Raw genomic sequence first — 27,898 nt, 5'->3', positions numbered from 1 at the left:
GCGTCAAGTCACATGGTCACTACTCATCCGGCGCTCTATCCTTCTGCTATTATTGTGCCCGCATTGAGCCACCCACGCCAGTCAGGATGGACATTGAGGATGAAGCACCGTTCGTACGATCTAACGTCTATGCTGCCCAATTTTTTTCATTTATCCTGACGATTCTTTGATGAAGTGACCTCCTTATTCCCGATGTGCCCGCGAACAACATGTCCCAAGTCCCACTTACCATTATCACCGGGTTTCTTGGCGCTGGGAAAACTAGTCTTCTTCAGTACGAGTCGATAAAATGGACATCGAAAGTATTCATTCCGATCTGTTTCGTGAAGATACATCTTGAACGCCAATCATGGGTACAGAATAGCCGTCATCATGAATGAGGTGAGCCGATCCCGGGTTAGGAAGAGGCATATTTGAATAATTTATAGTTCACAGACAGCGCGGATATTGAAGGTACTTCCCTATCCATAAAACTACTCCGATGACCCCTACTGCCCTTGAATGATGGAGTTCTTCGGAGTATCAGGGAAATTTGATCCAAGTCTCGTTTTCTGACATTCCGGCTAAATCCAGGTAGGGCGATTAATGTGAAGGGCCCGGACGACCCGCCAGATGCGCCGCTTTCGGAGGAGGTACTAGAGCTTGCGAATGGCTGTCTTTGCTGCTCCATCAGGGACAGCGGCGTGGCCGCGATCGAAAAACTCATGCATAAACGGGGCCGTTTTGATTATATTATTCTGGAGACGACCGGTCTCGCCGATCCAGGTTGGTGTCAAGCTTGTGTAGTATCACCAATGGCTCTCTCATTCAATGCTAGGGCCCATTGCAAGCATGTTCTGGGAGAATGAGTCGATGAGCGAAGCCCTATATCTCGACGGAGTGGTGTGTGTCGTTGACGCCCTGTACGGGATGGAGGTAAGCGAACTTGGATTGAACAGTTGTGTGTCTCTCCAGCTAAAAGGTGGGACTTCTAGGTTATTGAGGGGCCGGATCGTATCGTGGCTATAGGGGCGAGGTCTGCCTTCCTTGTTACATGCAAGCTAGCTGGTCTAATGGATTACAAATAGTCAAGTTGCCACCGCCGACGTTATACTCCTAAACAAAGTGGACTTAGCTTCGAATTCGGCCACTTCTCCTTCACTTGAGTCGACCGACGCTGCTATTCGGAAGCTGAATCCATCGGCTCCGATCTACCGAACAGTGAGGGGTATCCTCGATGGCCTCAGGCTTATCATAGGATTAAACGCTTATTCCTCGAATCCGTTCCGGAATCCTGCTTCCATTGCCACCGTACAGGATGAACTTGATCATGAGCATTCCTGTGTAATTAACCACAGTCATGACGAGATTGGGGGGATCTCGTCCATGGTCATATCATTACCCATACTCGACTCTGATCAGGCTCAGTCCCTCGACCGTTGGCTCAGCATATTATTATGGGAAGGTCGCATTCCTCGGGTAGTGTCGGATCCGCTGCTCCCGGAGGACGCTAAAACGGAGATTCTTCGATGTAAAGGAATCTTCAACACAAAGGATAAGGAGACGTTCCTTGTTCAAGGTGTCCGCACGCTGTATGAGATTACGCGGCTTCCTGACAGGAAAGAAGGAAATGACGAGGCAGCAGTGCCGGGCAGATTGGCCTTGATAGGACGGTTCTCGTCAGGTGCAGCCCGGGCCACCCCAGACTTCGTCGACGTGCGGACACTTGTCACCAGTAGCTTAAGTGCAGCATTAATGGAGCGACGGTGACCCAGTGGCAAATGTCGCCAAAGATAGGATATAAATGATGTGTAATTATTGAAGTAGATACATGAATTCTCCCCTAGAGGCCTTGCACAGGGGTTCCAAGTTATTCGCGAACAGGGACGAGGGATTGCATTATACATAGCCTGGATCCATGGTTAGGGCAATGGTAGCTGAACCGCCAAAAAATGTCAAATGTGGGTCTCCATCAATAGACGTAAGGGAAGATACGGTATGGTACCAAATTAGTGTAAATGGTCCAGTCCCGTCCATATCTCGTGGTACGGAGTTCATCAATCAGTTCGTATAATAAGTGGTGAGAGGCTCACTTCTTTCGGCAGTCTTCCTCGTCCCTAGCTTGGCGGTGGAGAAGTAGAATGAGAAAGTATGTAATCTGGAAATAGGGTATTGGGGATTTGAGGCCAGTTGCGGCGCACCAAGAAAAGGTCATGATTAGGTCACCACTAGGAGGATGTTCCGCTGATTGGCATTGCGATAGCACAAGATACAAACGGCGTACAGATAATTGGGATGCTGCAACCATCCCCACCATCCAGAGATCAAAAGTTTCGAACCTCTCTCGGTTGTCATGAAGGTGAGATCTATCATGGCCAGAAACGGTAAGACAGAGACCATACGCAAGTGTGCGCTTACTTTTGGGGTTCCTGCCCATCCTGAACCCGTCTTTCTCACTATTGCTTGCTCGAAAAATCCAGTACCCAATAGCTTGTAACGTGAAAATTAACGGGGTCCAAATTGGGCCGAGGTTCACAGGATTGAATGCGAGGAATCGAGCTTGAAGTGAATATGTGAACGGCACCCAAGCAAGATCCCCAACTGTCAACATGAATCCAAAACCATCAGTAACTATGTCCATGGTGGTAAATATGGCCGGCTTAAAGAGTGAATTAGTCAAAAAAGCTCCATTACCCTGATCAAACAAACCTCGTTATAAAGCGCGTCAAAAACGTAGGCGGTTTGGAAGAGTACAACGAGAGCCATTGAGTCAGTGATGGTGCCCCCGTTACGAACAGCTTGCTCGCACGCCATACTGATGTCGACGAGTACCCACCCAATCAAACCGGGTCGGAGTTCGAAGAACGATTTCAAGTCAAATGAACAAATGGATGGGTTTAATTCACGGCCGATCCAGAACTAATAACAAAATTTGAATTAAACGTCTGAAGATGGTGGAGATAGAAGATACGCACATTATAGATGTGACTCTCCGAGTTACCTCCTAGAGCCAATAATGATCCTTCACGGAAAGAGACGACATACAGGACGATCGCCTGAAGAAAGGAGTAGATAACGGACGCCGTTACAAGGCCAATCCAATGCTCATAGATCCATGTAAAGGACTCAGGACCTCCACGAACTATGGTTCCCGTAACAATTCCAAGGGTGAGAAGGAGGGTGGAAAAGGCTTGAACAATCACAGCTTCAATGAGACAGAAGTCCGGATAACATGAGAGTGAAGCTCACCGTTAATCTTATAACGCTTCTTCGTCCCATTCCTGATTTGTGTTCCCTCTACCCAGTCACCAGGGAGTATCCACCATGCAAGAATGTTATAAGCGAGCCACGCCAAGTAAACAAGGAATGCTTGAGTATCCCATAGGCTCCTCCACCACGATGGGTCAGTTAGCGCGTTATGAGCGTAGATAGGAAGGACGGTGAGAGGGGGCGGGCATCCCCCAGAATGTTCGTTGCAAACAAAGTACAATGCGTAGATTACAGATGGGACAAGAGTGGTGCATGCGCAAGTTCCAACCACTCCAAAAAACTCGGACGCAGCACCTAAATAAAAGAGTTGTTCGGTAAACCGACGCTGACCATGAGTTATGAATTTCTTACTACGAGGATTGAGGTCACTAGCAGGAGGCGTACTCAGGATACCCATGATGATAACTAAGGTTGAAGGTGTCACGGAACGTACGTTTGGATGGGCGTGCCGGGATTTGCCACAGCTTTAGTGAATTGATTGTTCTTGCTTCGATTGCCAAAGTCCTTCCAGAGCTCCTGTGGCGGTGATGGTTGTATTTGGGCTTTGGATCATAAATAAAGCTGGAGGATTGGTGTATCAGCGGAACTTCAATGGTGTGTGTAGCCTTGGAATGAGTGAAGGTGGTGGAAGCTGCTCATGAGCATTTGAAGAAGGGCTAGTCCAACTGTCACAAAACGAGTATCTTGTGCTTGCTGGTACTCTGCATGGCATACATGCTATCACGAGTAGGCTTTCTCCAGCTGGCAGTAGTTCTGGTGCCCAAGTTATTGAAGGAGAAACATTCAAAATGACTATCTTTCTGACATCAACGGGTTGCCTCTTCTTTGTCCTTCGCTACAATTTCTGCTGCTGACGCGCGTACAACTAGGGACCAAATTTGTTCTCCTGACTACGATTCCGGACAACACTGCGGATACTTTGTTGCCAAGGATTTATGAATCTTATTCTGATTTCGCTATGAAGAACCCTTTCCACACTCCCGAAATGCCGATACGGAGCGAAGCTTTCGACCTGCGTATGACTGCACTATTGGGCAGCTAACTGATGTCGCATTTTGGTGCGTCTGGTCGTTACTCGCCTGCTCCGCACCACCTGTGGCCATCTCATACGCATGGTCTTGCCTCGAGTCAAATCGGACATACAGTCTTCGTGTCCTCCCAATGGCGAGAAGCATCCCAACGGAATTGTACTTTCGGCCCACTTACTCTCAGTAACACACCAATAAGATCTATTACGGGGGTTAGAAAGGATCTGACCTGAGGGTCTGCGTGATCGATGACAAGGAGTTGATGGCATATGTATGCAGAAATATCATCACCAGCCCCAAACTGGCTAGTGTCGAGAAGAATATGATGATGCCTTGCCGTGTCAAATCAAAGGCGCTGACCGACAACTACTGCGTATTATTGGTGGAATTTTGTGTGAGATTTGTGGTTGAGTGCCGCACTTATGAGCAACAATTGAATCGTGCTCCCGACATGGTCGATCAAGCCCGCCTTCTGTTCACCTAGCCAGCAGACGATGATCCATGTTGCTTGAAGCCCTACTTAATCATGCCCTTGGGGCCGTGCAATTTCATCTGAGCTGTGGAAGCGCCAACAGCAATTGAATGACGGCGTGACTATTTCGACAGTCCCCAATATTGCTGTCAATGCATATCGTCTCGACCTGGAGCCCCTCAAGTTCGGTATATTTTTCAGGGAAGATCGGAGAGAATGCTTTGGTCGTGGCAAAATCGAATAGAATCGAGGTGATCGAATTGGCGCCTGACGGGTTACATCATAGATGTAGCTTGGAGATCTGGGGAACTATCACTAGCTTAAACGTCCTAAGGCAGTCTGTGAGCATCGATGCTCTTCACCGGGACCTGAGAAAGGCTCATTGTCCCTTTAGCCATATATATTGATCACTACCGACCATCCTCGCCCCACTGCTGTGGTCATCAACTACAATGCAAAACTATCTGCCTTGACTGTTATTCGCACGGTGTCACTGCTGGAACGCTCAAGCCGCTTCGCCGAGTATTATCAAGGGGCGGAAATCCATGAAGCCTCTGGTATTGCCGTTGCACTGTCCTACAGCGCGAGTCTGAAGGTCATCCCAGTTTTGAGCAAGGAATTGGCAGAGTTTGATTGTCGGTGAGCGTGTTTGACCACTGCTGTGAAAGACCTAGGTTTCCATTTCACATCTTTGGCTGACACCGCAGAATCCCAGAGCTCCATGTTTTGTCAATGTGTCTACTTCCTTCCAGCTCTTCGGCCACGCCATTACCCACAGTAGCGATGCTCTACATCGATCTCCAACTACGTCGTCGGATTGTAGCAAGAGAGGTGGATCTTGAGAACAAAGAGATATCCATTGAACCTTCACCTATGTTGCCGCAAACCCAGGTGTCGGATGGAGCGACACTGATTGTTCCGCTGGAAGGCGTTGATGGCCACGCCGGATATGTCTTGGTGCTTGGCGGGGGACAGGGGCAGCTGTTTGAGATATATGGGACCGAGAATTTATCGCCTGCGAAAAGGATCCAAAGGAAGGACAAAGGAAGCGAGACACCGAACCGGAGGAAGCGCGCACGAGATTCGGCAGATGTTCGAAACAGCGATATCCGAGTTGAACTGCCGTTCGCTGAGGTTGCTGCGTAGGTGGCCCGGCCTTCCATACGAATGCCTTTAACTTCCCATCTCTCACCTTACCAGCTACGCTGAGATCGATTCGCAAAGAATGCTTCTTGCCGACCAGTACGGACGATTGGCAATCCTCCTGTGCTTATGCACCCCAGATAGCGGTGCAATAAATGAGTTGAAGTGTCGAGTTCTTGGAGAGGTGAGCGGGCATTTCCAGTATCAGCTATACGATGTCAAACATCCTGGTCATGGGTAGGTCAATTCTCCTTCCACCATCACGTATCTCAACGACGGAATTGTTTACGTGGGTTCGCATTTCGGAGACTCCCAGCTGGTGCGAATCTTGCAAACGCCAGTGAAACACGAGAATGGCACTGTTTCTCGGGTTGAGGTACTTGAGACGTACAAGAACATTGCACCTATCGTAGATGCTGTGATTACACACACAGACGGATCCAGTCAGGTTCGCCTCGAGGTTAGAACGAAATGACGGCCATTGACCTTTTTATCTCAGGTAGTGACATGTTCGGGAGGCTACAATGCGGGATCACTGAGGGTAATTCAGCTTCCTCTGGCGAAATATATTGTCTGACGGGCATGTTCAGGTCGTTAGAAAAGGGGCGGACTTCAAGGAACTGGTAGCAGTGGAGAGAATGCCCAGAATTTCGGCCATGTGGCCGCTGCGTTTCCCGTCTTACGATAAGTCCGTACCAGCAGTTTATTTATATTACCCATTGTCTTATTGACGCGTCCACCAGGATAGACCGGTTCCTTCTCTACTCTACACTTTACTCTACTGCCCTCATCGACATTTCGGATTCAGGTCACCTGGAAGAAATGACACCGGATCGCTTTCCCGACCTTGAGCGAGGAAGACCCACACTTGCTGCTGGAAGCCTTGACGGATACGATGGAAATGCGTTTGTACAAGTAACCAACAATCGTGTCATCATTCTGGATCTGAGCATTGGGGCAAAGATCTCAGAATGGCCAACCCCAAAGAACTCGAGACGAAGCATAGTCTCTATCACTGTTGCCTGCGTCAATCCTACCCAAATTGCTTTAGCTCTCCAGGGAGGAGAGCTTCTTTACCTCATTATTGATAAAGATATGAAAATCATTGAACAGAGGTGATTGTTGGCCTTATTCCTATCACGACGCTTCCCTCATTCGTTTTGTTTTACAAGCTCGAGGATTTTCCGTGATGGAGGTGAACCACGGGAAGTATGTGCTCTTTCCATCAACCCCATGTGGTCTTCCTTCCCCCATGAGTCTCGAGTCTTGGCGGCCGCGTTTTGGGGATCAAACGCAGTAAATCTTCTGAAACTACCCACCCTTCAACCAGTTAGCGCCATACCATTATCACAAGGAGAATCCCATCTACCCCGGTCTGTCTTACTCCACACTTTCGGCGACACGCAACCGTATTTGCTCGCTGGTTTGGCAGATGGGTCACTAGTTGCTTATGAGCTTGAGAAACGTACCTTAGAGCCTAGAGGGAAGCGAGTAATGGGCTTAGGAAACTTGCCTATGATTCTCACACCATGCAGGCACGGTGCTGATAAACCTGTTGTTTTCGTTTCTGGGAATCGACCAGCGGTCTTATTCTTGGACAACGGCCGATTGCAGCACTCACCGATCGTGTTGAAGGCTAGTCGTGGATTCGGGTTTACTAGTAATCAGGGCTGAGCTTTACATTCCAGGATATAGAATGCGCTGCCTTGATCCATTCAGTGAAATATCCCGATGCCCTGCTACTTGCCGGTCCCGACAACCTGGTTATCGGCCAATTAAGAGAGCTTCACAAATTGAATATCCGAACGGTGAGACTGTAAGTATATTACTTCCATGGTTAATACTTTTGTGGTGTGCAGATACCTCTTGGCCTTGATAATCCGCACAAGATCTGTTATGACCCCGATAACAAAGTGTTTGGCTTAGGAATCCTGCGGAACGAGCCAAGCGGATTAAATGAGTTATCAGTAGAGAGCACTCCGTCCTTCAGAGTGCTTGACGAGCTTACGTTTGAAAGTGAGTTTAGCCATGTCGCAGATTAGATTCTGCTAAGGATTTCTTATAGCCTTTCACGACTTCAACTTACCATCATCAGAGGAAGTTACAAGTATTGGGTCGTTCCTACTGTCGTGTTCAGGAACGGTGTCTCGTTACTTCGTCATTGGAACAGAGATCACTGCCCCGATCCCTAACAGTCCTCACAGAGGGAAGATTCGGGTTCACCGAATGGTATCTGTGCATGCTGTTGATGATATTACAACACTTCCTGTGAATGGGGGTGTGGCAAGTCTCGATTGCGTCGATAATAAAGTCGTGGCCTGTGTCAATTCGGCGGTGAGCCCCTTCCTGACAGCACGCCTACTGTATACTGAGTTCCACAATTACATTTTTAGGTGATCCTGTACGAGCTCGCACAGACCGAGAGCGACCTCAGACCAACGTTGATCAAGCTTGCCAGCTGGGATCGCGGATATCATCTGCACACCGTGCGCGTCCGTGGCGATGTACTTGTCACCGCTGATGCGCTTCGCTCCCTCGATGTTCTGACGTACAGCGGGAAGGGCTTTTCGCTCCGAGCACGAGATCACAGCGCCTTGTGGCCCATTGCAATGGAAACGGTTGATGGCGAGCATATCATGGTTGCAGAGGCATGGGTCATTTATCACTCCAGTTGTCATGTGTTGTTGACTGTTCCCTTGATAGGGGCACAAAAATTTGTTCACTTATAAGGCGGAGGGGGGTTTATTGGACAGAATCGGTACATATCATCTTGGGGAACGGATAACGAGCCTGCAGAAGGGTGAGTGCGCCGCCCTGTTGTACTTTGGATTAGAAGTCATGCTTCCTTTGAAGGTTCCCTCGTCACCAATGACAATAAGGGCGTGCTGTGGCCATCCTTGGTATATTTCACTGTGAACGGTCAAATTGGCGTGATCTCGGAAACCCAAGGAGATTTCCCTCTCCTTTTAACTGAATTGCAGCGCAATATGGGTTATGTTCTAGAAGGGCCAGGCAAGGTCGAACATGCGGCGTGAGTAACGTTCCGCTTCAGCTCACCTCTACATTCTGAAGTTGCCTTAGTTGGCGGTCCCCGGTCAACATCAACGGTAGTTTGGAGGGGGACGCAATTGGTTTCATTGATGGTGACTTCATTGAAAGATTCTTGCTTTTTCCAAAAGACTCGGGTGAAGTTGCAAGGATAATGCAAGGACGTAAGAGTCACGAAACTCTCAAGGTGTCGTACGAGGAGATTCTCCAAGCGCTGGAGCAACTTCAGCTTGTCCACTAGTTCTGGGATATCCATTTCATTTGTTGTGAGAACGAGATGTCCCGTGAAATATATATTATGATACAACTATTTTCAATAGTGGGGTAAAGTAGCATCGGGATGAAGAATGAAACTTGTCAAGATGACCAAATGGAAAAGTAGAGTGTCTGAATATACCCCCATAGACCGGAAGGTGGCATGAAGTTGCGATGCAACAGGGTGAGGTCTTCATCATTGGTCCGAGGCGGGGCGAAGTAGAATCCAGCGACCAAGACAACGTAGCTGCGTAGGGCTCGCTCGTCAGTACCGATCGTTGCCAAGTAAGGAAGTAGCAGTTCACCTGAGAACGAGGATACTGCCTCGATAGTAGTTGGCCTTGGCTTCTATATATGTGTATGTGAGAAGGAAAATAGAAAGGATGATGGCGATTACATCCCAGCGGGGGAAAATGAGTCTGTCGAAGATGAATGTCGTAGACTGATGTGACCGACAAGTGAATGCACTCACGTAAAGGTATCGGCGATGCTGCTAAGTGCAGGGTCAGACCATGCAGAAAACGCCACCATCGCTGGGATTTGAAGGAGGCACACTTGAAGGGCGTAAGCTGAACCAATTTCCATACTTTCGCCAAGAACATCGGTTAGTTAAAGTTACGAAGGATCGAGTGTTTAAGCATACCTCAATGTGATATTGTCGTTCAAGGCAAAAGAGATAGCATTCATGAATTCTGTCGTATTCGGAACCAAAGCCAATAAGGTAATCCCAAGAAATTTCTCATCCAATCCGTAGCCAACAAGCAGAACGTCAATGGTGTCAACCAAGATCTCTGTCGATATTCATCAGTTTAGTCAAGATATAGATAATCCAAGTTATAATACATACCAGCGATTATGGCATATAGTACAGTGCAACCAAGAAGAACGCTAGCGCTGACAAACCTGCTCCAGGCGGGGGCATCGTGGCCTCCATGACCACCCTGGCCACCTGGTTCATCGTGGCCACGAACCTTGGGGTGGTCCTGCTGGTGTCGTAAAGCTGACACAGTAGCAACGGCCACGGCTCGTGTGAAATCATCTGTGGTGAGGTTCGGGGGAAGCTGCATCGGAGCAATATTGGCGTCCCTTACGGCCAAGTTGACGCTATTGATAAGAGGTGTATATGCAAGCGGGCCTGGACTACGTGGGGTTTGACCAACAGGTGTACTTGACGCAACGGCAGTGGGTCGTCGAGTTATGGTGGGAGATTCTAGAGACGCAGGGACTGGTGTTGTGCGACCACTTCCGGTTTGCGAGCTCTGATCTGAGGCCGAAGGTTGTTGTGAGGTTCCTCTGCCCCTTTGATGCTGGTTCACGGGAGGAGGCGGCCCTGTCATAGTTACATTGCTGGTCTGACGATTGAGTGGACGGTGAATCGGAAGGACTTGGGAGAGTTGCTTGTACATGGACATGCGACTCGCGGGATTTGTTATCGAACTGGCAAGAGCATCGAGGGGTTGCATTAGCTGCTGAGGATTTTGCCAAATTTGTGAAGCGTGAGTTCGCAGAGAGAACCAAAGCCCAATGAGATAAGACTGAACAAGTGTCAATATATTTCCGATAACAAAGATGCCGTATCTTGCTCACTAGAAGGAGGACGGAGGCGCAAAGGTACATGAGGCTCCTGACGGTCGTCTGATAGAAAGGATCGCTTGCTGGATCAAGGTGCTCATAATAACACTTCCGGCAGTGCCAAGGAGATCCATCGCCACTCAAAGGAGGACAGCCGTCACACACAAGCGTGAACTGAAGGGAACCAAGTCAGGAAAAAGACGACTTCATTGTCTAATGTAACGCACTTCACCGAATGTCTGATAGAACAACGTAGGAGTCAGCGTCCCAATGATGGCCATGATCAGCATAGTGCTAGTGACGCCGGCGCTCTTCGCATTGAACTTCTGCTCTTTGGTTCTCATAGCACCACTACACATACTGGTACCAGGCATAAGCAGCACGCCGGCAAGCAGACTGCCCACAATACAACCCTCCACGATCCTTCCTTTTCCAGCTAGCAGCATTCTGGAATAAAGAATAATTTCGATGATTGAGCCAAAAGTAGCGTTAATAACGGCCCCCATGCCGATCGATGATTGTGCACTGATGCTGGCCACGGCCATCCCAATGAAGTAGGAAAGCGGAATCACGCTTGCCAGGCTCAGGGAAAACAGCAAGGGACCTGAGGTAAGGAACAGGAAAAATCGGTTGATCGGCTGACCGGAGTTTTCGCTTCGTCGGCGTATGGGCACAAGGACGAAGAAGTCGAATATGACGAAGAATACGACAGGAAGAAGGTTGACAAACATGATGTTCACACCTCCAACTGTGTACTTGTAATACTGTAATCCAACGGCCCGATAAGTGCAAAGAAGCACCTTAGAAGTAGGCTTTCCAAAAGGAGCAATTTGTCCCGCCCGGAGGCGAGGTTGTTTCACGGTGAAAGTAGGTGTAGCGGAGTTGAGAGGTGATTCGGGAGGGGGAGGTTGGACGGTAGGTGGGGGAGCCTCTCGGAAACGGACACGTAGCGGGTGGTAAAATAGGTATTTGAGCAGCTCTTTGTTGAGCCTGGCCATTGGGATGGTAAACACCAAAGCATAACAAACCAAGGCCACTACGAGCATGACCGGAGCAATGATGGATATGAAGAAAAGATAATAGATAATGGTGCAAAGCATGTGGGCTTCCACGCGGTCGACTTCATTTCGAGGCAACTCTAAACCGTAGGTCTTGGTAGATCGCGCAACACCAGGACTTCCATTCGATGATAGTAAAGGAGCACGTTCAGTCTCAGGCCGCAGCGAGAAGGTTTGAGGAGTGATAGTAGATTGCTCGGAGAGCAAAACACCAGTTGGGACGTGCGGTGGAGTCTTGGAGCCTTTCACCGTCCCTCCAGCAAATTCCGATTCCTCTACGAGATTGGAAGTTTCTTCGGGGATTGGGCTGACATGGCCATTATCTGCTTCATCATCTTCGTCTTTAGGGCCCTCTTCGTCCGAAGGGTCTTCGATGTCGCCTTCAAGATACTTGCCAAAAGGCCAAAATAAATACCACCCAAGGCCGCGTATGAGCCGACCAAAGCGACTGCCACCTCTAGGGACACAATACAGAATAGTTGCAACAAGAAAGCATATCAGAGCCATCCACCAGCCAAACAAAAGTGCCCAAAACACGTTGCCTGGATGAAGGTGGCGCTCGGCGGTCGCGGATGGGATGTTGTGCAGTGCGTGTTCAGCATCACGAGTTACGGTTCGTGATTTTTTATACAAGGCGGGCTTCCAGATAGGGAGACCGAATGGGTGCTCAACATTGATGAGGGACTGTCGTTCTTTGAGTGTAACTGGGTCTAAAGACCCTGACTCGCTAAGGGCTTCCTCGCGCTCCAACACCCGAGTAGCTTCACCTTCTTCATCATCACTACTGGACGAGCCATCGCCATCAACAGCTGGCGTCACGTTACGCCGGCGACGTGGTGCTTCTTCGTCCTCATCCTCCTCCGACACAACTGTTTCCTGGTACCGTGGCCTAACACTGGACACACTGACGCTTCGGCCCTGGCTATGCCGTGGATTCGAGGGAACCGGTGGGCGGGTAAGGCTGGGTCCCGCTGCGGCTGATGTGCCGTGCATTCTGCGGTTGAGACTTGGCGATATGGGTCTCGACTGGAAGTATGATGTCCCTTCATTATGATGCAGAGGACTGCTGTCCGGAAAGTTAGTTCGAGTCTCACGACGGGTGACATGAGGCCGAGGCAGGGATATACTCATGTTTGTTGAGCTCGCATACGATGAGGGGCCATCCTGTGCTTCAGATGCACCAGGATAGGAGGGTGACGGGGGGCGATCATAGTTGTATGACATGGATGTCTGCGTGTCTCGTCCTCCGTCCCAGATGGATAGAGGTAGGGAGTCTCACAGTGCTTGCTGTATGCGCACTCAATGTGTGGTCAACGTCAGCGCCAAAATGTCGAAAAGGAGGAGACCCCTGACGGCAGCCAAAGAAACCCACGCGTGACATTACTCAATGATTTGAATAGGTAGGGTAACATGAACGACGATAATTGATATCCAGAAAAAATGAGGTATATTGAACCATCCATCAGAACTTCCCTGCTGCCACACACCTAACTGGCATCTTAGTACTCAGTTGGCGCAATGCTCTCTTCATAATTAACTTGTTGATTTGCATTTTCGGTTCCATAACCCTCCTCATCATCCAGTCTAAAGGAAGCTGAGCTAATTGTGCTATCTCCGTAGATGGGTCACTTACTCTGCCTCTTGGTATTGCTGGTACTCAGACCTACGTGCGATGGAATCTATCAGAAAAATTCATGAGTGGACAAGAATGTCAACTCACATCAAATCAAGAACGTTGTTTTCCGCCTCTGTGAACTCCATCTCGTCCATGCCTTCATTCATGTACCAGATCATGAATGCACGACGCTTAAACATGGCGGAAAACTATAGCGAATTAATTTAGTTTGGATGGGAAATGAAACGATTGACAACCGATACCTGAACTTGCGTCCTTTGGATGACTTCGGCGATTGCAGTCTGTGAGCATCTTGACTTCAGGACTACAAGCACTTGAATTGTTCAAACACTAACCGTATTTCCAAGACACGTTGCAGCCTGCTTCTGTCCTACGGGAGGCACGCTACATAAAGCTGTTTACCCGTTAGCACCTCTGTGACCATTTCATTCCAAAAACGAGGGCTTACTTATTGAGACGTTATCCGGGATATAGCTACGATAGAAGATCAAAAGTAAGTATAATACTTGCATCGGAAAACATCGAATTTTCACACACTCGACAAAATATGATGAATTCTTTCTTTTCATGTCGCCAATTGCTGCCTCAGCATCCCTGGAGTTCACACTGCCACGATAGATAGCCGCAGCGGTAAGATAACGCCCGTGGTGAGGGTCTAATGCTACGAGCATATTCTTGCGGTCAAACATGGAGGTCGTCAGCTCCGGGATCGATTGCGATTGGAATGCCCGGCTCCCTGGAGCGACGATTGGAGCATATGATGGCGCAAGGAAGTGCAATCTAGGTTGTGGAGCAGGCTCAGCAACGACAGCTGGGTAATTGACTTGCCGAGAAATGCTAACCGAGGGAATGGGACTAAATTCATAGCAAGCTTGCGCAAGTCACTAGCCACAAGATGATATGAGTGGTGCCCAGTTTTGCGAAAGAGCCATATAAACCGCACCCGTTTAGCTGCCCAGGGAATCGTAAACTCGTTGATACCCCAGCCATGACGGTTGCAATGATCTGGTTCAAATTCTCGAACTCTGGTGTCTTATAACCAAGACGGTGGGAGGTGTCATAACTGTACAACAATGCACAAGTGAGTCTTTGATGTGTGAACGATGCCCATTTCTGCACCCACAGAGCCTCATTGTCGATACAAATTGCCAAATCACTGTTCTCTGTCAATTGGTGAATCGCCAGCATGGCTGAGGTGTAGAGAAAGGTTACGTGAGCGTTTGTATTCTTGTGGACCTGCTTAATCGTCACTCACAGTTATAGGGCTCGACGACTGTGTCGGACATCTAGGACGAAGTATAAACTTGGATATGTGGCGAATTTAAACAATCTTCACTTTAGCAGAAGGCAACACCGAGAAAGTTGCAATCATGGCATCGGGAACCTCTTCGCGAACTTTCCCAGCAAGTAGAGCACCAAGACCTAAATTACAACCATACATCATAATTCCGTGGTAGAATTCATCTATCCATACCTGACCCTGTACCACCACCTAGGGAATGAATAAACTGGAAACCTTGGAAACTGTCACAGTTCTCGACTTGCTGACGTAGAACGTCAAGGACTTGATCCACTAGCTCTGCGCCTTCGGTATAATCTGGAGCATCGCCATCAACCACCAAAATAAACATAGTATGATAAACCACGCACAGCCCTTGGCCCAGTTATTTCCTGCCCCGCTCTCGCCATGGATGAATGTGTCTGGGCGAAAGAGATGCCCCAAGGGTCCACTGGAAAATGGTTTCGCCGATGATGAGTTCCTTCACACTTCAACTCTACATGTGTAACATACGATCGTAGCTATCGTGATATATCTACTCAGCACAAACCAGCTTATGATGGAACTGAATTGACACTTACATGATTGCAAACGCCTGCTTCCAAATCAAGTTGCACCGATCTTGGGACATACTTTGGACTTGAACCTCGTCCCCCGACTTCATTGAAATAAACCCCCGCACTTGCTTGTTGAAGAGGGTCACTCCCCACATATGCCTGGGGGGACACGATGAGGAGGATCACGGTGAGATGCGGAAGTTTCAAAGTAAGGATATCCTAATCATTGCCGAGCTAAAGCGTCATAAGTGAGGCTTACTCCGGAATCGTCCATTCCATGCTCGCGAAGAATCGTCTTCCAGAACGTCTCTCCTATCTGGGCGCCAATAATGATGATGGTCATCGATAGTGCATGAATGGCCAATCAGACTCAAGAAAACGACGCGTTCAACAAGGAAGAAACAATTGCTTGCCTGGTTACCTGCCTGCTCGGTAGCGTTGCGCGTGTAGGGAGGTGCGGAAAGCACTTCATAATGGGATCAACTGCGAAAAACGTCATGCACGACTTACTTGGCCCAGCTGGTGCAATTTTTGCCGTTCTAAGCGCCATTTTCGCCGCGAACTAGAAGGCCACATACCTGTATATTGATGATCTCGCGAACCATTGTTTGTCGAGAGGTCGATATGAGGAGGAAAATGGACGGAAAGAAAAAAAAAAGGTTGAGTGAGCGTATTGAGATCCTTCAATTTATTCACTGGCTCTTCCTTGACGCGTCATTTGCGGTTGTTCCCGTGTTTGCTGAAAAAGGAAAAGGACCGTGATTGATGGCTCGACCGACGGACGCGCGGGCGCAAGTAGACAGAGCCTCAAATAATGTTTGAGCCTGGCACTGAAAAGGTGTCCCAGAAATCGCCAACATGTCACCATGTAAATTATTCCGGGCAAGGTGATTAGTGGCGCAACCCCCGAATTAAGGACGGGAATGAGGACATGTATATTCTTTCGGCGTAATTACAGGTGTACCTCGATAGCATTGGGGAATGGTATGAGTTGCACGGCTGAAGAAAAGAACGAGCGGGGTTAGCTAAAGTTAGGGATCCATTGGGATGGAGGTTTCTCGGGTGTCGTTGATGTTTAGTAGAGGCTGGGATCCTGCCTATCGTTGATGCTGCTTTCTGGATTCCGTCAAAGAACAGAAGTTTACGAAGCCTCTGCCACCGGCAGGTTCGGGCAGAATTTATGTTTGGCTATTGTGTCCAAAGACTAATGTACCACCTCCGGTTAAGGCGAGGCCGCTTGAGAAGCTAAACAGCGAGAAGCGTAATATTGTCGAACTGCCATTCTCCGTCGAGATCACTGCGCAAGGGACGGGCGTACTGTATACTTCTTCGTGTTCACACCACATCGCTCACCGTCGCTTAGCAGCTAAGCAAAAATATGCCAAAGGATGAATTTTGCCGAACAATAAGGACCATTGCAATGAGTCGAGATGCTGAGTCCCTGGCCGGAGGTAGATGAGCATTTCCGCATCAACCCCCTATTCCCTTCCATAATCAAACAAGACGATATTCTTTACATGCTAGTGCAAATCTGGCAACGCCAGAGAATTATGCACGAGGACGACACTGTGCCTCGCCCCCAGATAGGAATACTGGAACCATCGTATGCACACGGATAGATCCAGCCTGCTGCGACATTAGGCGAAGCGCGTGACGGTCGTGTTAAATCGATGGTGTACAGATCCCCTAGTGGACTAACAAAATTGGTGGCGAAGGTCAAAAGCAGTGAGTGGATAAAGGGGCTGCCTGTTTGACTGGAGAGTAGAAGCAAAGAAGGGGGGGGGGGTCGGTATCATGAGCAATACCCGGAATAAACCGAACAAAAGTGGAGCATACGAGAAGGACAGAATAAACACACCCCGAGATATGACACCGCTGGAAGGAACCCAACCCATTTTCGAAATCGACACCCAAAAACTGTCAACCCAACACGACGACTCAAAAGTGGAGCAGCATTCGGGCAATGCCTTATCGGAGAGATCAAGGACACCCTAATCGGACTTATTTCTTTATTTTCTCACCTTATTTTCGTGTATTTATCTCGATCCCTACAGTCTGCAGGTTATGTAAATATCCAACAACAACAACACGTGACACGTGACGTGCCCTGGACCGTCTTCTCGACAAGCCTGCTACTGATATCATCCAAAAGACGTCAGGGCCATCTGCAACATGGATGAAACAGTCGATTCTTCCATCCCCCAAGTGGAGACGTTGAACGACGAAACCGAAGACTACCTTGAGCCAGAACAAGAGCAGACCAACGAGATCGAGTCTGACCCAGAAATCGCGGAAACAGAGGCGGCAACAGCAACAGCTGCTGATGCCGCCGAGCCTGCACCTAAAAAACCCAAAAGCAAGCCACCAACCGAACGCTTGCCCGGACAGTCTCTCTTGCCTTTAAGTCGTGTGTCAAAAATTATGAAAGCTGACAAGGAACTTGGAACGGCAGCAAAGGAGGCAATATTCCTTGTTGCTATCGCGACTGTATGTCCAAACTCCAGAATACGGGTGTCGCGTTTTTATGCACGTTCCTCATCACGTTTGCAAGGAGGAGTTCATCAAGCGTCTTGGTATCGAGGGTCACAACCAAGCAATACGAGAAGGGAGATCTATTGTAATGCTCAAAGATCTCGGTAAGATATTATAAATCTGAACAGAGTCTAAGTGTTTCTAACGGTTAACCAGCGACTGCAGTTCGCAGGACAGATGAGCTGCTTTTCCTTCAAGATATCATCCCTCATACCATCACAGCCTCCGCTGCCCTCACCAGGCGCTCAAAACCAGAAGTTACAGACCCATCCTTAGCACCAGCAGCTGGTTCAGGCTCCGCGTCGCTGCAGAAAGGTCTTGAAAAAATGCGCGTCAATAGCAACGAGGGGATACAAACGCCTGCTTCTGGAAGCTCGAGGAGGAAGTTTGCGCCGTCTGCAAATACTTTAGCGACCATGATGCAGAACGCTCGGAAGGGGAAGGGGAAAGAACTTGCAGTCGAACATCCAGTCGAGAACGGAGGCGTCTATACTGGATCTGCTTATCAGCTCCGTCCCGTGGCAAATCCCTCCTATTACACGAACCCAGCCGCAGCTCCCCTCCCTCCACCAGCTCAGCTACCTCCAAATGCCCGTCCACCACCCCCAGTGACGAGGTCTGTTTCGCGGACTGAGCAAGCCTCTGAAGCCATGGATACTTCTTAGTAGCATTCCCCTTCCTGAACAAGGGCGTTTACATCTGGTGGTAATACTTATAGGATCCCAAGGTATCAGAGCAAACATTTTCACAAGCGCGATTTAATCATTTTCGCCACTTCAATCGCATCGTCATCATCCAGTTGATGTCGCCCTGGGAATACTTCAACCTTGTTGTTGCCAACCCGAGCCGAAGTGGAGGTACTCCGAAAGTCAGGGGCGGGAACAATGTGGAAATGAGCCTTAAGGGTGGAAGACCGACAAATTTAGTGCCGACTGCAACAAACAAGCAGCCGTTGACGAAACTGACATGAGGAACAACCTGAGCGTAGACTTGATTCAAAGTTACTGTCAATGCCTGGTTATCAAGAGCTAAATAGGAGGAAAGACGTTGATACACGTTTCTACGATTGCGGACGATGAAAGTATCAGTGACATACCTAATGTCAAAGCCTTTGAAACTTTAACTAGGGCATCGCCCAAAGCAGCTGCGTACTTCTCCGGTAGTTGGGAAAACAACTCGATATGGACCTTCGGGATGATAAGGACGTGGCCTCGTCGTGCGGGTTGTATATCTGTGCCACGAAGTTGGAGCGTATAAGCTGAGCTGTTTGATAGATTACCCTCACCTAAGAATCCCACAACATAATCAGTCTCGTATATCTTGTAGCTAGGCTCAGTTCCCTCAATGATGTTGCAGAATGCACAGGGCTCCAATGACTGAGCCTTGGATGGCATGGGAAACAAAGCTTTGGTCACATGTAGTGTGGTTTGAAGATGCTGTCCAAGACAATCTCTCGACCCATAGAACCTATCGCAACGGAACCTACCGTCGACTTCGTGAGAAGAATATCACTGTGGGAAGTAAATGGCCGTAAAAAACCATTTTTGGTCTGGTTTTTGACCATTTACCACTGTTTTCGTGATATTTTTTTCATTGTAAATTACAATATACGTTTCACGATGCTAAATACCAGACTCTTCCCTGCGTAAATTACCACTCAATTCATGGTATTCGAGCTGCGATGTATTGTACAAAGGTCAGAGGTATGGACGGCCGGAGTTCGGTTAGTCATCGTCGTCGATTGACCTTGCGAGCTCGCAACTGCGATCGATGATGGCCCAACGACGGGAATGCGTACGTACCATAGGGAAATCGGCCACATACTGAAGAGACCGAAGCGAGAGCGATAATTTGACTGTAGTAAAAGAGGTCGGTGCCAAGGCAGCATCCATGTAGGCACCGCTATCTGAGACAAGGTCAACGAGGTGACGCATGTTCTCACAAGCGACGTTTTGTGACGTGCTCGGGGATTTGAGTCCACAGCTACTTCAGCTCAATAGTGAGAGCCATGAAATTCAAACACTCCTACCCAGACGAAGGATAAGTTCCTAAATTTAATTCGTTGTTTTTGGGCCCACATTGTGGAAACTTTGTCATCTCCCCCGACAATGCGTGATTTCCCTAGCGAGGCATAACCAAGAGCTCGATTATATGTTGGTACGGCTTGTTGTAGACATTAGTAAACTAGATCGCGACTTTGCGATGGGTGGAATTGTCAGGAATGTTTCTTGTCGCAAGGAGTCCCAAGTATGGAAGCTGGCACTTAAAGATGTAAGCAGAGACTGTGGCGCTTAGACTGAAATCGGACCAAGTTGTTCTCGGCAGTTTCCATTCCACTCAGTGCCTTATCCTCTCCACCATACCATACACGTTCTGCAACCTGCTCATTTCCTGCCAATTTGACTATCCTTTCGCTATGCAACTAGCTACTCTTCTCAGAAGTGGCAAGTACTTATGAATATGGACACTGGGCATGCTGCCTCACTGACAGCGATGCCATGAATGGCTTCCATCTGGACGTGTTTCAACGCGTCTTTACGCGTCTTTAACTCATTGGTGAATGAGAAATAGCATTTATTTATTTATTTTAGAAAATCGTCAAGCCTCTCACAGCAAACAGGAATCAATGTTACCCAAGGGTCACACCTGTGGTAGAAAAGCTCGTGCATCTGCTTAGGGCATAGTTTGGCCCCATGTGCGCTCATTAGTTTATCTCCCAACTACCTCTTCTCCCTCTGCTGCCTTGCTAATTTCCCCCTGTGCTAGTAACCAAAAAACGCGACTGGAATTCGAAAGCGATGATAATGACCAAGGCCCGATGACAACCACCTCTACTAGTACTGCCAAAAAGGAACCCCCGTGGTCGTCACTATGATGGCCCCACAACAGAAGAAAGTCTGAATCAATTAACCTGGCCCACTCAGAAGGAAAGACCGCCTCGCGAAGCTGTGCGCAAGGGTTGAAGTTCACTTATGGTATCTTCTACCGTCTTATTCACAGCCCGAGACTTCCTCCACTTTCATTAGGTTATGCTCTGTCAAATCAACCTCATCAAAATCGAATCGATGCTCGACTTTTATGCTGCCCGTCTCTTGCTCGCACTCAACTCCGTACTTTTCTCGTGAGCCCAAGGCTTCAATCCTGCGTTATGCTTTCCGGATCGGCTCTTCTTCGTCACTCCTCGAATTGACCTTTGTGTCTTTTGTTCACCTCAACTCGGTTCATTTCCTCACTTGCAATGACTGCTATTCATCGCAACGTAACCTAGAGTCTCTGCCATAAATGTAGTTGTAAATGACGATAAATAACCACGTTTTTCGCCAAATTAACAATATTGTAAATGATGAAATCCGACCGGTAAATTACAAAATGCACCCTTGTAAATTGACCGTTTACAATCGTTATTGTGGTGGAGAATTATTAAAAAACAGGTCATCTACCTCCTTTAACGTGGTAAAGGAATCCTGGTAAAATGCAATGGACCACATTGTAAAACACAGTTTTAATCATGTTAAAAATGAGTGTATTATACAATGGTTAAGATGATCTTTTACGCATCACTAATTCCCTCTGTGATATCCCACCAACTTATCGACCTCCCTCGAGGCCCTCACATTTCTAATGTTGTGATTCTCCCCACTCGTGGGAGCTCGTAGAGAGGAGCTGCAGCCTCAATACTCGATATATTTGTCGAGTCCCCTTGATATATGGGACTGTATGATGAATCGGCAGGTACATATGAGCGGCAGGCTGTTGTGTGGTGTTGGCAATGGTGTTGAGATGAGACCTTACCCAGAACGTTCAGCACGGTCTGACCGCATGATCACAACCGGTTAAACCTAAGGTCTTGTTAACTTGTCACTGATCGGATCCGATGGAGATATACCTGTCCACTCGCGCCATGTTATGGGCTCCTGTGCACGGCGTCTAGTCTCATCGAACATTCAGCTGAACTAGTTGGTTTTGATTGACATAATTTCGAGTTAGCATTAGGCTCCCATTGTTCTTTCTTTTGCTGTCTTGATCCTCCGCGGTACAGAACTCTGGTGACAAAAACCGCTTTCACTGAACGTCCTGCCTCATGTCACCATTTTCGCCGAGACCCCTGCCCTTGGCGCTCTCACGAGCAGCCTATAGTGTGCAGGTTAAATATCCAGAACTACACACACACACCATTTTCGCCGACAACTCCGTCCCCTCTTTCTTACATGACACTCACCCCCGACATCACCCACCCGCCTTCTTATTTTATGTCCTGATAACCCATACATGTAAACTCAATGTGGATCACAGTAGGACTGTTGCGTTGTCGCGCGACCGCGGGGTAACAAGAGAGAGTCCACACACACCCTACTTCAGCCAGAGCTTCAGGCTCCCGCCTTGCTGAAGTGTATATAAGAAGCTGTCTGCTGAACCTCGGCCCATTCATCCAACTACACCCTGAAAACACCGAGATTCACACTCGGCTTCGAGTCTAATTCCAACGTTGGAGAAAGGAATCAGACCGGAAAGTCAGCGGTGCCGGAAGGTGGCTATTGAAAGGGATGGACTTGTTTACAATGATGGGAGGCTCGAATACCCATCTCGGAGCCTCATGTAGGGCTAGATGGAAGGACTGGGCATACAAGAATGACTAATGCACCCGGCCTGGGAGCCTCACCCCTCCCTACGAACTCTCAGGCACAACCGGCTGTGCCCAGCGAAAGCTACGGAGACCACTCGCGTGCGGAAGTGAATCCGAACCGTATAATTCTGGAACGCTGCAGAACCTTTCATGAGCTCTGTAATATTGTTGTACACCAGCACGACCAGAGGCCCGGCCTAAGTCTATATCCTAACCTCTCGTGCAACCGACGTCCACCTGCCGTAAGTGCATAAATCCCCTGTTGACCTTGGCTACGCGTTACAGTGGCCAGGCCGCCCACTTCCGCAAGGGACGTCTCAAGGCGTCATCCAAACACCTCCAGACCCTATAGCGTCTTCTATTAACCTTTAGATGCTATAGAGGTGTCAGCAAACAGTTTGTTGACTCTCCATCCCTGATGGGTAACGGTTAACCCATCATGGCCGCTAGACTACGTTTTACCTCTGCACTTCATAAGCCGCGAGGACTTGCCACGGAATGCCGTGGTAGAAATCGTTACATAATGATACTTGCATGGTCACAAATCCATCGCAACGAAGGTCATAACGCTAAACCGCATGTATATATGTATGACGTGATGAGGAATGATGGTGCAAGAGCCCCGTACAAAGAGTCTTGAATTGGGCAAGCACTACACAGGGAATCGTGCAACTCTTCAAGGTTTTCTCATAAGTGGCGAAGCTTCTGGTCACAGGAGAGGTGACTGGACGCATACCCCTTGCATCTCGGAGTACGCTCCGTACAACTGGTGCTGCTACCCAACCGTTTGTGCACGAGGCTACATTGATACAAGGGCGCTACCATACTCAAAAGACCAAAGGTATACTTGCTCATCTACGTCAACCGGATCACAGCAAGAATTCGCTGCTCCTCTGATATTCAGAACAGGCCACTTGAAGGGACACTGTGGAATAAAAGGCAGCCATGGACTGTGATGGCCTCGAAGGTAGAGCATACAAACGGCTTGTCAGTCGACGTCCACCATTGCCACGGTTCTCTCGAGGAAATCTCGTGGCAATGGAATCCAGAACATTTCGCCAGTTTGAAGATCCTCGACTCCTTCCCCCAGGTTTAAGTCCGTCAACCTTGACCTCACCAACCCATGATCCCTGAACTCCTGTAGCAGCCCTCGTAACGCGAGATCGTTTGATGCAAGAAATTCCTCCTTCGCACGACGCATCAGTTGTGTATAAGGCATTCCTAGCGTATGCAAAGGATCACGCGAGTTCGGGTCGTTCTGCAATGCCTCCGCCCATCTTGTCAGCATATCCATGCCCATTGCTTTGAAAAGCCTCCGTGCTTTGAGGGTAACGCTGCCAAGAACCTGGCTGGCTTGCAACTCTGTAATCGGGGGACGACCACCTCCACCGACAAGGAGCTCATTTTGACCGCCGAATGGCGCAGTATTCACGAGGCCCAAATTACCTTTGCTTGCACTGGCTCCAGTAGGCGACGGCGATTTTGGAAGGGCACTTATATCGCGAGAGGCAATTATCTCCTCTGTGTAGGGAGCAAAAGTGGCCAACTCATGCCAAATCCATGCGAACCCGCGGGCAGAGGGAACCGGTGAGAATGCAGTCTCAGGGACTTCAGAATGCTTGCGACTCAACATCTCTTGTGTGGACCACATGATAGGCGCATGTATATTGTCAAGCGAGGCAGCGACATGTATCCGGGGGTTAGACGCGAGAAGGGAAAGGCACGAACGTGTGCGCAAGTTCTGAAAGTTAAAATGGGGCGAGTCAATGTTGTGTATAAAAAGAAAGAGCGGTCGGCGCGATCGGGATGTGGATGGAGGTTCTTGGTCGGTCCTATGCTCGGTATCAGCAGCCTCAGGCAGGAAATACTCGTATATTCTACGAGTTTGCCCCTCAATGCCCCCAGGATTAGGGACAGGCAATGAGCATAATCCAGGAATCTGCTCAATGCTTTCGAGAAGTCCCTTGAGACCAAATGAAGGCAAGTATCCGTTGACGATGACCACATTCCCTATCTTGCGACACACGTCCATCGCGAACTTATTGAGTGGTCCCCGTTTTGAACCATATCCGTAGAATAGTAGATTAAAACCCTGACCAAGCTCGAATTCCCACTCTCGAAACATGTTGACGTGCCGTTCAGAAGCCTGATCCTGGAGCGCTAGCAGTAAGGGTTTTCTGTTAGCGGGCGATTGTGAAAGAAGATGTCTGCACTCCTCCATAGTGAGGTAGGGCAGAAGAGCCGTGAAGACATTATCCGAGGTTTTGGATGGATGAGATGAAAGGCAAAAATAGATGTCGGAAGAAGTCCGTCGGACAGAGGAGTCATCATCAAGTGCAGCCCATGCCACAGAAAGATTTTGGCTTGACGCAGTCTTCCTTGGCGATGCATAAAGGTCATTCTCATCTGATTCGCTTTCCCCATCATCACTAGACACCCCCACTACGCGCTTCCCCTCGTTTCTGAATCGGGAACTGATGCGAGAGAAGCCTTCGCGTCGTCCTCCTGATTTGGATGGCGTTTGTGCCATATCATCGGAGTCATTTTCAAGCGCTGCGTCAATGGAAGCTTTCCCCTTTCCCTTAAATTCCTTTTCTTCAGTTGTATATGCCGGAATATGATTACCGGAGGTGGTTGATGTCCTGAGCTTCCTGGGCTTGGAAGGAGTCGAGTACGTTCGTGTCCGCTTGGCTGGGGTGGCAGAAGAGACTAAAATTATCTGGGGTTTCGTGTGGTCTTGGGCCCCCTTGCTAATAGAAGACGCGACTTCGGGCTTCTCTTCTGCACGCGCGCGTTTGGTGGGTGGCATAGAGTGGCTGTGCAAAACAGCCAAGTTCATTCTCATGTATGTAAATTTAAAACCTCTGACCGCAGAGGTTACTAAATAAAAGACATTATCATTAGCCGTCATTGCGCGATCCACGTAGATCAGGAACATCCAATGGCATCTAGAATGTCAACTCTACTTACATCGGTGGGTGACTGATGTGTAGCTGACCTTTTGGGTGCTTTGGTTTATATATTAGAAATTCCTTTGTGACGTTGTCACTCAGCGACGTTGCGTATATAAGAGCTCGAGAGTCCTCATTAGAATTTGAGGTGTGTTAGAGATTATATCGACGTCCCGTAGTTTATTGGCTCACGGACTTCCAGCCGCCGATGATTGCCCACAATTCCTTTCCCTTTTGTTGATAGACGTCGTTGTAGGTTTAAAAGCCAATGGACGCGACTTTTTCTTGCTCTCCTTTCGTGAACTGAGGTGAGATCTATCCTTTGTGTGCGACTATCCGAGCGCTAGTAGACTTTGAATGGGAATTTGGAAACACCCTGAGCTCTCGCTGAATGGTAATATTCTGGTATGTGGGTTGAGATAATTACCTATGTAGACCAATAATCTAAAAATGCAACATGCCCATTTTCAACACCCCGGTGCGACATGCGGCCAAACTTATGGCCGTTATGCTACAGTACACGCATACGGTATTGAAGCCTATATCTGGACTCATACAGGCATGACAAGCTAATTAGAATGATCATCCGGAAGTCGGAAGACGGGATAAAGAAAGGTTAGGCCAAAGGGCGGTTAAGATGACAGGTATCATGGAAGTGACAAGGTATGCGGGAATGAATGAATGCGGGAAGAAGACAACCGCAAGTATCGGAATTACCTCTGAAAGCGATTTAGTTACTTGATAAGTCGTTCCCGCAATTCAGCGCCTTTCAAACGGGCCCTTAGATAGTCCAGACGATCATTATATCGCTGCATTGTCTCCTCTTTCCGTCTTCGTATACTATCCAAGTTCGGGTCTGATCGCGGTACGGCCGGGTTAACGGTACCTGGTAACGGGGGAGGTGGTGGAACGGGTGATTCGTTTAGCGTAGATTCTGGGGAGGATATTTTCTGGTCTGTGGTAAGGACCGGTGTTGATTTTTTCCGGGAAAAAAACGAAGCCTTTGAGGATTTGGCAGGGACTGTTTCAGTGACGCCAAGTGATGCTTTCCGTTGAGCAACGCTCGGGCCAGTTGAGGGTAGTGGAGGTGGGGGGGGAAGAGGAGGAACGGGAGGCGGATTGGTGGGCGGAAGACGTTCTGGTGTCACTGTCCACAATGAGCTAGGTCGAATTATGGGGCTACTCAATGCAGGTGCATAAGGAGAAGCGTGAGGACTAAGGCTGGGTCCACGTCTCGTGGACGCCGAGATCTCAAGCCCTTCGAAGCTCTTCAGGACCTGCCGCATCTCCTCTTCGAGAGCCGTGATCTCTGCGCGAAGTTCGGCGGAAGATTCATCGCTATGACCGTCGTCATCCAGCCCGTTTGAATACTTGCCGATGCGTCGGGCTTTATAGGCAGACGGTGGGCCTTTTGAAGCGGAGGTACGGGCTGTCCTCGAACTCTTCCCTGTCTTCTGAGAGGAGAGAGAGAATGCATCTGCTTGGTAGCGAGGGGAAAGATTATTCCGTAGAGACAAATTTGACGGCTGTCGAGAGAGTTCTTTCCTCTTCTCTGAGGCTACAGACTGCCCTAAGATCGGGATACCATCTGCATCTACGCCTAAGCCCTTGTCTTGGGATCTTCTCCCAGAGACGCGCGTTATGACACCTTTAATGGCCGATGTTACGGTTGAGGTATGAGAAGTGTTGGAGTGCGTTGATGGTGCGTAAGTGACGCGAAAATTTGAATCAACTTGCAGACTAGTGCTTGAAGGAGTATCTGTTGGCCGAGAGGCTGAGATAAATTGTTCATCCGACATGAATAGACGTCCTTACTCATCTTGCCACCAGAGACTCGAACAACAGGGGACTCTGCAGGGAGTTGGCTGCCTGCACCAAAACGCTCGAACAAATTTTGTTTTAGTAGGCGGTACTCGTCATCTCTGAAGTTTCGTTTAAATGGGTTTTGGAAACGCGTCAGAAGAGAAAAATTGTGAAGACCTGCACAGACAAAAATATACCCTAATAAGCCATCCGCATTTGCGTTTGCCAACTCTTTCAACCGCTGAGCCAGGGTAGCACTGCAATCACCCAGATGCATTAGGATGAAGTATGACAAGAATACTGTATATACAAACGTTGTACGATCAGTAGTGGGACCCGCGACTGAATCTTCGGAGTTTCGTTGTGTACGGAATGAAGAGCGTGGAAGTGTAACATCTGAGAAGGAAGCGAGATATTTGGATGGACCAGGCTCATTGAGAGAATGCTTCGACGATCTTGACAAGTCGAACTATGCGGGTGTCAAACGATGGACAAATGGAGTCAAGCCGAGCTTACCCATCTCTGCTTCACCGACGCGACACGCTCGCTAGAGGAGCTTAGTGGGTAATTGGGAGCCGAGTGCTCTTTTCGCGAGGAAAAGAAACCCATTGCAGGGGCACCCCAGCCTCCTGGTAGTATTGCGCCTTGAACCTGAATCAGTCCCGAATCGTGCTTTCCCTAGAACAGCCTG

At 48.7% G+C, this 27,898-nt stretch overlaps 10 protein-coding genes across 10 annotated transcripts; 4 read left to right on the top strand and 6 right to left on the bottom strand.

The window, feature by feature from the left end:
* Positions 1–86: 86 nt before the first annotated feature.
* On the top strand, positions 87–1,936 carry EI90DRAFT_3153702 (CobW/HypB/UreG, nucleotide-binding domain-containing protein; the record flags this gene model as incomplete). The annotated part of the gene is made up of 8 exons (XM_039065881.1): positions 87–109; positions 176–274; positions 330–381; positions 429–453; positions 574–765; positions 818–915; positions 975–1,015; positions 1,068–1,936. 8 exons carry the CDS (start codon positions 87–89, stop codon positions 1,747–1,749), a joined length of 1,212 nt encoding a protein of 403 aa, XP_038917527.1. The 3' UTR covers positions 1,750–1,936.
* EI90DRAFT_3052268 (ERG4/ERG24 ergosterol biosynthesis protein) lies at positions 1,759–3,701 on the bottom strand. The gene is made up of 8 exons (XM_039059921.1): positions 3,601–3,701; positions 3,229–3,543; positions 2,955–3,169; positions 2,689–2,898; positions 2,398–2,638; positions 2,264–2,345; positions 2,073–2,207; positions 1,759–2,018 (listed from the first exon to the last, which is right to left on the bottom strand). The coding sequence occupies exons 1-8, from the start codon at positions 3,644–3,646 to the stop codon at positions 1,952–1,954; spliced, it is 1,311 nt and encodes a 436-aa protein (XP_038917526.1). The 5' UTR covers positions 3,647–3,701; the 3' UTR covers positions 1,759–1,951.
* A 7-nt stretch (positions 3,702–3,708) lies between these two features.
* Positions 3,709–4,291, top strand: EI90DRAFT_2970958 (Sybindin-like protein; the record flags this gene model as incomplete). The annotated part of the gene is made up of 3 exons (XM_039055705.1): positions 3,709–3,843; positions 3,901–4,062; positions 4,119–4,291. Exons 1-3 carry the CDS (start codon positions 3,777–3,779, stop codon positions 4,289–4,291), a joined length of 402 nt encoding a protein of 133 aa, XP_038917525.1. The 5' UTR covers positions 3,709–3,776.
* A 610-nt stretch (positions 4,292–4,901) lies between these two features.
* Positions 4,902–9,181, top strand: EI90DRAFT_3015394 (mono-functional DNA-alkylating methyl methanesulfonate N-term-domain-containing protein; the record flags this gene model as incomplete). The annotated part of the gene is made up of 16 exons (XM_039056894.1): positions 4,902–5,090; positions 5,144–5,388; positions 5,502–5,891; positions 5,950–6,076; positions 6,134–6,340; positions 6,392–6,433; positions 6,483–6,580; positions 6,636–7,007; positions 7,065–7,552; positions 7,588–7,700; positions 7,752–7,908; positions 7,958–8,226; positions 8,286–8,546; positions 8,596–8,692; positions 8,746–8,923; positions 8,974–9,181. The coding sequence occupies 16 exons, from the start codon at positions 4,902–4,904 to the stop codon at positions 9,179–9,181; spliced, it is 3,441 nt and encodes a 1,146-aa protein (XP_038917524.1).
* A 116-nt stretch (positions 9,182–9,297) lies between these two features.
* EI90DRAFT_2916517 (uncharacterized protein) lies at positions 9,298–12,956 on the bottom strand (the record flags this gene model as incomplete). Its single annotated transcript, XM_039054588.1, has 7 exons — positions 9,298–9,442; positions 9,501–9,614; positions 9,668–9,781; positions 9,839–9,986; positions 10,043–10,730; positions 10,783–10,941; positions 10,995–12,956. The coding sequence occupies 7 exons, from the start codon at positions 12,954–12,956 to the stop codon at positions 9,298–9,300; spliced, it is 3,330 nt and encodes a 1,109-aa protein (XP_038917523.1).
* A 498-nt stretch (positions 12,957–13,454) lies between these two features.
* EI90DRAFT_2916457 (beta-tubulin) lies at positions 13,455–15,640 on the bottom strand (the record flags this gene model as incomplete). Its single annotated transcript, XM_039054586.1, has 16 exons — positions 13,455–13,488; positions 13,546–13,649; positions 13,704–13,742; positions 13,797–13,855; positions 13,910–13,935; positions 13,999–14,241; positions 14,304–14,345; positions 14,405–14,524; positions 14,585–14,651; positions 14,717–14,747; positions 14,798–14,883; positions 14,936–15,058; positions 15,112–15,191; positions 15,254–15,261; positions 15,322–15,456; positions 15,557–15,640. The coding sequence occupies 16 exons, from the start codon at positions 15,638–15,640 to the stop codon at positions 13,455–13,457; spliced, it is 1,281 nt and encodes a 426-aa protein (XP_038917522.1).
* Positions 15,641–17,345: 1,705 nt separating this feature from the next.
* Positions 17,346–18,676, top strand: EI90DRAFT_568546 (uncharacterized protein). Its single transcript, XM_039067809.1, has 3 exons — positions 17,346–17,784; positions 17,849–17,933; positions 17,995–18,676. Exons 1-3 carry the CDS (start codon positions 17,470–17,472, stop codon positions 18,492–18,494), a joined length of 900 nt encoding a protein of 299 aa, XP_038917521.1. The 5' UTR covers positions 17,346–17,469; the 3' UTR covers positions 18,495–18,676.
* EI90DRAFT_2916125 (HIT-like domain-containing protein) lies at positions 18,575–19,223 on the bottom strand (the record flags this gene model as incomplete). The annotated part of the gene is made up of 4 exons (XM_039054576.1): positions 18,575–18,727; positions 18,796–18,857; positions 18,926–19,060; positions 19,115–19,223. 4 exons carry the CDS (start codon positions 19,221–19,223, stop codon positions 18,575–18,577), a joined length of 459 nt encoding a protein of 152 aa, XP_038917520.1.
* A 4,075-nt stretch (positions 19,224–23,298) lies between these two features.
* Positions 23,299–25,689, bottom strand: EI90DRAFT_572922 (origin recognition complex subunit 2-domain-containing protein). Its single transcript, XM_039067816.1, has 2 exons — positions 25,424–25,689; positions 23,299–25,333 (listed from the first exon to the last, which is right to left on the bottom strand). Exon 2 carries the CDS (start codon positions 25,296–25,298, stop codon positions 23,442–23,444), a length of 1,857 nt encoding a protein of 618 aa, XP_038917519.1. The 5' UTR covers positions 25,299–25,333; positions 25,424–25,689; the 3' UTR covers positions 23,299–23,441.
* A 100-nt stretch (positions 25,690–25,789) lies between these two features.
* EI90DRAFT_3153694 (uncharacterized protein) lies at positions 25,790–27,896 on the bottom strand. Its single transcript, XM_039065880.1, has 5 exons — positions 27,724–27,896; positions 27,522–27,676; positions 27,405–27,464; positions 27,220–27,326; positions 25,790–27,163 (listed from the first exon to the last, which is right to left on the bottom strand). Exons 1-5 carry the CDS (start codon positions 27,814–27,816, stop codon positions 26,139–26,141), a joined length of 1,440 nt encoding a protein of 479 aa, XP_038917518.1. The 5' UTR covers positions 27,817–27,896; the 3' UTR covers positions 25,790–26,138.
* Positions 27,897–27,898: the final 2 nt, after the last annotated feature.

This window comes from Cantharellus anzutake (assembly GCF_015039405.1).
Source record: "Cantharellus anzutake strain C23 chromosome Unknown EI90scaffold_17, whole genome shotgun sequence".
NCBI lineage: Eukaryota > Fungi > Basidiomycota > Agaricomycetes > Cantharellales > Hydnaceae > Cantharellus > Cantharellus anzutake.
The sequence above is the reverse complement of the archived record's forward strand: the minus strand, read 5'-3'. Positions and strand labels throughout refer to the sequence as shown.